Source organism: Gavialis gangeticus, unplaced genomic scaffold, assembly GCF_001723915.1.
Source record: "Gavialis gangeticus isolate Ggan-Ray unplaced genomic scaffold, GavGan_comp1, whole genome shotgun sequence".
Lineage (NCBI taxonomy): Eukaryota > Metazoa > Chordata > Crocodylia > Gavialidae > Gavialis > Gavialis gangeticus.
The window spans coordinates 33,419,290-33,427,740 of record NW_017729027.1 but is presented as its reverse complement, the minus strand read 5'-3'; the positions used below and the strand labels follow the sequence as shown (position 1 = coordinate 33,427,740).

The window sequence follows — 8,451 nt, the reverse complement described above, 5'->3', positions numbered from 1 at the left end:
TACCCTGGGGGTCTTTAAGAAGAGGCTGGATGCCTACCTGGCTGGACTCATTTGAGTCCCGTTTCTTGTTTTGGGGTTTTGTTGTTCTCCTGCCCTGGCAGGGGGTCAGGCTAGAAGATCTACTAGGTCCCTTCTGACCCTAAATCTATGAAACTATGAAAACAAACTGCAGAGCAGTATCAAATGATTATGGATGGCACGAGTCCTAACAACACTTCTTATATCCTTAGGAATATATGCTTAAACTTGAGTTCTTACATTTCACTGATTTGAGAGGACGTTCCTGAATTTCTCAAGCATTAAATATCCTCATCAACCAGTAGTTCTGTGTACGGGGAAGAAGGTATTGATCTCATGAATGCTTTGCATTTGAAAGGCTGTCTACCTTCATTCCAACTATAGTTTTGTAGGCGAGCAGGGCTAGAAGGGACCTCACAAGCTTATATATCTTACCTGGTACAGCCCCCTGCTCAAGGCCAGACATCCCTAACTAAACAATCCCAACCGAGCATCGGTGTAACCTGCCCTTGAAAATTTCAGGGATAGAGATTTTTTTCTAATTAGCCTGTTCCAGTACTTGATCATCCTCATAGTCAGAAAGTTCCTCCTAATCTCCATTCTAAATTGCCTTTGCTGCAGCTTGAAGTCATTGTTCCTGGTCCTGTCCCCTACAGCCCCAAGAAAAGCCCATTTACATCATCTTTGTAAGAAGCTGTTATCAGTGTCACCCCACCCCAGGTTGTCTTCTCTTTTCCAGACCAAATAACCCTAGTTCTTTCAGTCTTCTCTTGTAAGTCTTGCTTCCCAGGTCCCTAATCCTCTCTTCATTCCGCACCAGCCGTGCAACCATAAAAGATGTCACCCACAGAAATTCTTGTCTCCCTCTAATGTAGACACTGTAACATTTCTTCTGTTCCTAATACACCCCTTTTCAGGTGATCTCAGGATTTTCTGTCAATTTTCAGAATGTTATCACACTTGGGGCCTTTAACCCTTGTTCTGAGCGCTCGGGGCGGGGGGAGTCTGCGTATAAACATGAACTTTTTTGCATATTGAAATGGTAGTAGTGTGTTGTTACCATCTTGAGCTATAAGTCCTAGGCATTTCTTGGCCTTCCAGCAAGCTTTTAGTATTGTAAGATTTCAAAGGATCAAATTAATATCCCTGTCACACTTTGATTTTAGCTAGGACAGCTTGGTTGATATTTGTTTTTCCCTTACTAAGCTGGTGATTGTCTTGCTTAGATGCTCTTATGATCTTTGTAGTTGGGTTCAAAGTTGTAGACCATGAAGGTCCAGGGAATATGCAAGAAAAAATGATTTTTGCCAATATCTTTTTTTGAACCAACTGTATAGTTGAGATAAATGTTTGTGCTTTAGGTCACAGAGTTCAGAAAGAGTACTGTCTGCCCAAATATGTCTTTATCTCTTTGATATAGTTGGTCTAATAAAAGATATTACTAAAGAAACCTTGCTTGTCAACTTGCATGAAATTTTTACAGCTTTGCTGGCTCTAGACTTGCCAACTCTTACATTTGAACTGATGAGTGCAAGTTATGTGCACTGAAAAGCTGAGTCACACTTCAGGATTGAGTTTACTGGGAGCTCTGAATTTTCCATTTGCTCTGTATCAGATTCCTCTGGCTGCTTCTTCTTTTCCCCCAGTTTTCTCTCCACATTTTCCTGTCTCTCTGATTTTGAAATACCAAATCCACCTTATCAGCCCCGCTGTCAGTGTCTATTATCTCTTTTGTTAAACAATTTTCAAACAAAAAAACCTTTCGTGTCACGCTGTCTCATTTTTTGGGATGCTTTCTGCAGACATTAGCAGAATTAACAGTTATGCTAAGGCCTTTTGGTACCTTTTTGGGAAAAATAACCTAGAGTCTCTGGCAGTTCAGTGGGTTTTATTATATTAGTGTTAAAAGTGTTTGTATATGGGTTATAATATGCATTTCAGTACCCATATAGCTAGCCATGGGGAAGGAATGTGTTAAAAAGATAGTGAAGCAAGAGCCCTGTCTATGTGTGGGACAATATGGACCTCTAGCATCAACAGATTTGAATAGTTGTGTTGACCTCAACAAAGTGGGGATTTCCTATTATACCCAGGAGACTCCAGGGAAGCTGATTTGAGATGAACATGGCAATAGAGAAGACGGGGGGAACAAGCAGAGTCTGCTTCAAAGGGAATATCTGAAGACAGAGACCAGGGAAGGAGTTTGAGCTCTCTGGATCTGGGAGACTGGGAAGAAAAGAGCTGCAGTAAACTTAGGGCCTACAGAGCTGTGCAGTCTGAATGGGGGACATAAGGAATCCTTAACCTCCTGGAATAAATGGAACCTCTTTCGGGTGGCCTTTGTCTCAATAAATGCCTTTATCTTTCCTCTAGACCAATATGGCTACAACCTGGAGACTTGATTTTCTTCAGCGAGAGCTGTCTGCTTTTGCTACTTCAGGTTGTACTTGTTCTCCCCAACAAAAGAGAAAGTTCCTCTCTCTTGAGCTGAACTGAAAGCTATCTTCTTGAGTCAGGGCCACAAAATGACCAGGGGGAGTCAGAGATGGAAAGGCCAGGGTCTCAGACTGGAAAGGAGCTAGGGAGCTGCTCTAGAAACCTGCACCTAGGCTGGCCTCGGGAGGGGGGCAGTCTGAGACCAGATAAGTTGGCAATGATTAGAAGTAAGCATCACCCTGGGAGGACTGTGTGGTGGCAGCTTGTGGGGAGACTTGGGTGGAATAAATGCATGTAGTTCCCTTAATGGTATAAACTGTCCAGAAAGAGGAAAAGGGGGGAAATGTGATTCTTGGGGAGAGTGTGGAATGTATAGGAGACCCTTAGATTATTTTGTTTCTACAGAATGGGGAAAATTACTGATTAATCCCTATAGAATGCAGGTTTATTTCATATTTGATTGATCCTGTCTTGTCGAGGATCAATAAAAGACACAGACCTTTTGGTGTTATTTTAAACCTATACTAATATACTCCACCATAGATACTCTTATTCTTGGAATAAAAGTGGCTTTGGGCATAAGAACAGAAACCAGTTAGGCTGAAGTAAAAGGCAGGGCTTGACCTATAGTAGTTGCTCCTCTTTTGAGGGCTTAATTAGTACAGTTTAGTTTTCATTGACTATGGAATAAGTTCTGGACACGTGGGCGGTTCCTGTGGAGCAAACACCTGCTGTTCTGTAAAGCTCAACCCCTTGTTTAATGCTCTTCTGATCTTAACTTGGTTAATCATAACTCAAAAAACTGCTCTTATTCTAGAATAATTGTTTCACAGAGAGGCTCTGCTGGTACAACTGGCAAAAATTCTCTCAGGTAGGCAAGGCTAAATGTGGTATGTCTGCAAAATTTCAAATGAATCCGGTCCCGCCTTACAATGACTTGATTCTTATTTCAGAATATAATGAGATGCCTTTATATTCAAATGAAAAATAGGAGCATTCACATCACATTTGATCAGCAGTCAGCAGTATTTTTTCAGTGGTGGGCCAGAGTGACCCAGCTCAGATCTGTGGCAGGCCGGTACTAGCACCTGGCTGTTTGTACTTCTACTGCCTCCCTGCTGCTTGGACACATGATGACAGAAGCAAAGCCCCCTGAATGGGCAAAATGGCTGCCTCATAGATTCAGCCTGTTGCTGACCCCTGATCATCAGTATAGTGCATCCAGTCACTAAAGCCACAGAATTTTTTGTGAAAAAGTGAGTCTTGGAGTAATCTAAGGGCAAGCTAAGAAAATCCAGGAGTTTTGCAGACAGTTGATGTGATCTGTTAACACCTGTTAGGATGGCAGTCCCCTCACAAGGAAGCTGATGCCTTCAGCTATCTGAAGGGGACCACTGAATCAAGTGACCCTACTTGATCACTTTTAAGATACACCATTGGTATAGCTTTATGCTGATTAGTCCTACACATAAGTCACTAGTTTCAGCTTCACCTACTCAGAAGGGTCCTCTGTCAGATTTCCCAAATAAAATCCTCCAAGGAAGTTATCAGGAAGGCCTTGGCTTGAAATAGGACATATTTGATCTAATCACATTCTCCTACTACTGTGAGTCAGTCTTTTCAGAATCTCAGGGTACCTGTAGTTGTGTGGGGAGGCTGCGCCGCATTATAATTACTAATGCTGATTAACATGTCTCCAGCAGCCGCCGCGTCTCATGTATTAGCATTCCTGCGCTTCGAAATGAAGGTATGGGCACTTCAGTTAAAGCGCCCCCATTGCCGTTTTGAAGCACAGGGATACACAAGACACTGTGGGGGATTTTTTTTTAATCGGAGTGACTCTGAGAGCTGCTCTACTTAAAGCACCTCCCCCCACCCTCAGAACACATGTAAAAATGCCATTAGTTTTTAGTGCTCATCCCAGGAAATGAAGGGGTGGAGCAATTGGTTCAACTCTTCTGTTTTTGGGTCCACCCCTCCTGCCTGCGGGGCTCTCCCAGCGCACAGTCTGTACAGCTCTCTCTGCTGCTGCCCTCCCATGATCCCGGCCCAGCCCAGGCTTTGCTGGCGCTGCTGGGCATGAGTGAGTTGGCAGCAGGGGAGGGGGTTGCAACCTGGATTTTAGGGTTGCAGCAAAAAAAGGGTGGGAGCCGCTGGTTTAGCATAAGACCCCCTTATCCAATGTACCAAAAACCATTGTGTGAGCCGAGATATTCTGCAGTTGAGAGATTAAAATTAGGTAGCTGGTAAATGAAAAGTATCTTTATGGAAGGGTTTACCTCTCCTTCCACTCCTGCCCCTTGCAGCCTTTCAAGTTTTTTCAAGGTAAGGCCATACTTTGGGTAGCTTTCCTACCCAGAGATATTTTGGATCCTTTCCAGCATTGACTACTAATCTTGCCAAATGGTTGGAGCGAGACCATTCTATTGTTAGGTGTCTTGTGCCTAAATGCAGCAAAATATTTCTGGCATCTCTGGGGACTTGTGACCTATGATTGATACCAGCTGCATTTTTAGAAATGGGAAAGGATCAATGATGTTGCTATTCGAAGGAGATGCAGGAAAATATGTTAGGGCCAAATAATAAGTGTATTTGGCTCTTCTGCATGACCCAACTTAGGTGCACAAACACCCTCAGAGCATGTGCATATTGAGTAGTATGTACACAGCCCTCAACTCGTGCTTATCGGGTTATTTGTGTCTTAGGTACAGAGGCCTTTGGAAATGTGCGGTGTGGGGTGCTGTCATGATGAGTCCTTGAAAATGGTGTCTGGCCCCATGATCTGTCCACAGAATCGGTCAGCCCCCACCCCCACAATGTTGGGTCCTGGACGTCTTCTAAAAGTGATGTTAGGGTCAGGTTTTGAGCAGGTAGAGTTAAGTTCTAGGGCATTTGGAGAATGTATTACACACATCTTTCACACGTCTTTAACATATATAACTGTTTTTATAATTTATTGCAAGGGTTGTGAACGAGGGGTACGCGTACCCCTGGGGTGCTTGAGAAGGTCCTAGGGGGTATGCGTGGGCACGTGGGGATGCAGCGCTGCCATGCACCATCCCACACGGCCTCGCAGGCATCACCCACCCACCCGACATGGGGGGGCAGGGAGAGCTTGCACATGGCAGCTGCTGCCACTGCATCCAGTCACGTGAACCCCACCCTTCCTCTAGCTTAGCGGCCAGGGGGCATCTGGCTGCCTGGTGGGGGGCAATGATCGAAAAAGGTTGAAAACCCCAGATTTTATTTCATTTTTTAAGCTGTCTTCAACCTTTATTTTGGGAGGGCAGCATATAAATCTGAATGAATATATTTTTTTTTTGTATTTGTTTCAGACAGTGAAGATGAAAATGATATTAAAAAGACAATGCAGATGAGTTTAGAAGAAACGAAGAAACACAAAGGTATGTTTTAATTTTCATTTCACTTATTTGAGAGAGTACCTGTTGATTAGAGAATTAGAAACTGAATTATAGAACAACTTGTGTCAAACATCTCTTAAAGAATGCAGTGTCAAATAGTTTAATTACATTTCTTTGGTTCATTAAGCATTTATGAACAATAAGCAGATATTGAAAAATACAGAAAAGTGTGTGCAGTAGTCAGAAAAGAATGCCAACTGACTCGGCTTTCACTGGAGTTCAATTTTCAACTCCTCCCTAGAGGATCGAGGGCCTGATTTTTGGGGACATCACTTCATACCAGTCTTAATTAGTTTGACTCCATTAACTTCAGTGGCATTATTCCTGGAATGCATGTATTTAATTAGTTCAGAGTTAAACAATAGATCTTGGCTGGGCAGTTCTAGCCTGTGTAGAAGTAAGCTGTAAATTTGCATGCCCTTTGTGTATATAGTTGTGTCTGGTCAGCAGCTGGTATTAAGTGGAGTTCCCCTGGGGATGGTCTGCAGGCCTGTCTTGTTCAATATTTTTTTATCTATGACTTGGAAGATGGAATGGAGTACACCCTCAGCAAGTTTGCAGATGATACGAAGCTGTGGGGAGTAGTAGATACACTGGAGGGTAGGGATAAGATTCAGAGAGACCTTGACATATTGGAAGATTGGACTGAAAAAACTCATGAGGTTCAATAAGGACAAGTTAAAAGTCCTACATTTAGGACAGAATAAGCCCATGCACCAATATAAGGTGGGGACTGGCTGGCTAAGCAGCAGCTCCTCAAAGAAGGACCTTGGGGTTACAGTAGACAATAAGGTGACTATGAGCCAACAGTGTGCCCTTATTGTAAAGAACGCTAACAGCATACTGGGCTGCATTAGTAAGAGCATTGCCAGCAGGTCAAAGGAAATAATTCTTCCCCTCTATTCAGCACTGGTGAGACCGCATCTGGAGTATTGTCCAGTTTTGGGCTCCCCGCTACAGAAGGGATGTAGACAGATTGGAGAGAATCTGGTGGAGGGCATTGAAAATGGTTAGGGGGCAGGGGTACTTATGACAAGAGACCGAGGGAACGGCTTATTTAGTCTGGGGAAGAGAAGACTGAGGGAGGAGGGATTTAACAGCAGCCTTCAACTACCTGGAGGGCGGTTTCAAAGAGGATGGAGCTAGACTGCTCTCAGTGGTGGCAGATGGAAGAACAAGGAGCAATGGTCTTAAGTTGCAGCAGGGGAATTTTAGGTTGGATATTAGGAAAAACTTTTTCACTGGGAGGGTAGCAAAGCACTGGAACAGGTTTCCCGGAGAGGCTGTAGAATCTCCATTCCTGGAAGCTTTTAAGACCCAGGTAGACAAAGCTTTGGCTGGGATGATCGAGTTGGGGATGGTCCTGCTTTGAGTAGGGGATTGAACTAGATCGGGGTAGGCAGCATTTTTTGGTCGGAGTGTCGAAAACCCTCACAACGCCTACCTTGGAAGGTGCTCGAGTGCCAGCATTCCAGACAAAAAAGTGAGGTCAGGTCTAAGAAGAGTGGTTGCTCCTTAATGAGACGATCCTCCAAGCCCAAAGGGAGGTAATCCCAACATGGATCAAAGGGGGCAAGAGGGTGCAAAAGCCCCCATAGCTCACCAAAAGCATCCAGGAATGTCTCCTAGCTAAAAGGGAGGCGTACATGCAATGGAAGGGAGGGGCCATCACCAGGGAGGACTATACTGCGGTTGCTCGGAGATGCAGGGGGCGCAGTCAGGAAGGCCAAGGCAGAGGTTGAACTGGGACTAGCCAAGGACAACAAGGAGTCCTTTTTTAAATGCATAGGGGGCAAAAAGAAGGTAATGGGTAATGTGGGACCTCTGCAGGACATGCTAGGAAATCTGGTTGTCACACCAGATGACAAAGCTAACCTATTTAACGATTTCTTTGTCTCCATTTTCCTAAGCAAGGACTGGATCAGCCCCCCACCGAGACCCCTTCAGGCCCCAGGGGGGGTGCACCCAGGCCAAGGGTCAGAGTGGATTTAGTCGGGGAACTTCTGGAAGAACTGGATGTATTTAAATCAGCTGGTCTTGACGATCTCCACCCCAGAGCGCTGAGGGAATTAGCAGAGGTCATTGCGGCACCCCTGGCACGACTCTATGAGCACTCGTGGTGCTCTGGTGTGGTGCCAGAGGACTGGAAGAGGGCCAACGTGGTTCCCATCTTCAAAAAGGGGAGGAAGGAGGACCTGGGAAACTATAGGCCAGTTAGTCTTACCTCAATCCTGGGTAAGCTTTTTGAGAGAATTATCCTGGCACAAGTCCACAAGGCGCCAGCAGGGGAGATGATGCTTAGGGGCAACCAACACAGGTTCATTAATGGCAGGTCCTGTCAGACCAACCTGGTGGCCTTCTATGACCAGATCACCAAATCCTTAGCTGCAGGGGTAGCAGTGGACATAGTCTTACTGGACTTTGGGAAGGCCTTCGACACCTGTCTCTCACCCCGTTCTCATTAAGAAACTGGGGGACTGTGGTGTTGGCGACCCAACTGACTGTGTAGGCTGGAGTGCCGCACCCAGAGAGTGGTGGTAGATGGGTCATTTTCGACCTGGAGGGATGTGGGCAG

General features: G+C 45.0%; 1 protein-coding gene across 1 annotated transcript in view; it reads left to right on the top strand.

Annotated features, from left to right (window-relative positions):
• The window catches only part of LOC109299982 (E3 SUMO-protein ligase ZNF451-like), a 56,299-nt gene that overhangs the window by 45,396 nt on the left and 2,452 nt on the right, over positions 1–8,451 (top strand). The window contains exon 13 of the mRNA XM_019520519.1: positions 5,790–5,858. Coding sequence (XP_019376064.1) covers positions 5,790–5,858 — 69 coding nt within the window. The remainder of the gene's footprint in view (positions 1–5,789; positions 5,859–8,451) is intronic.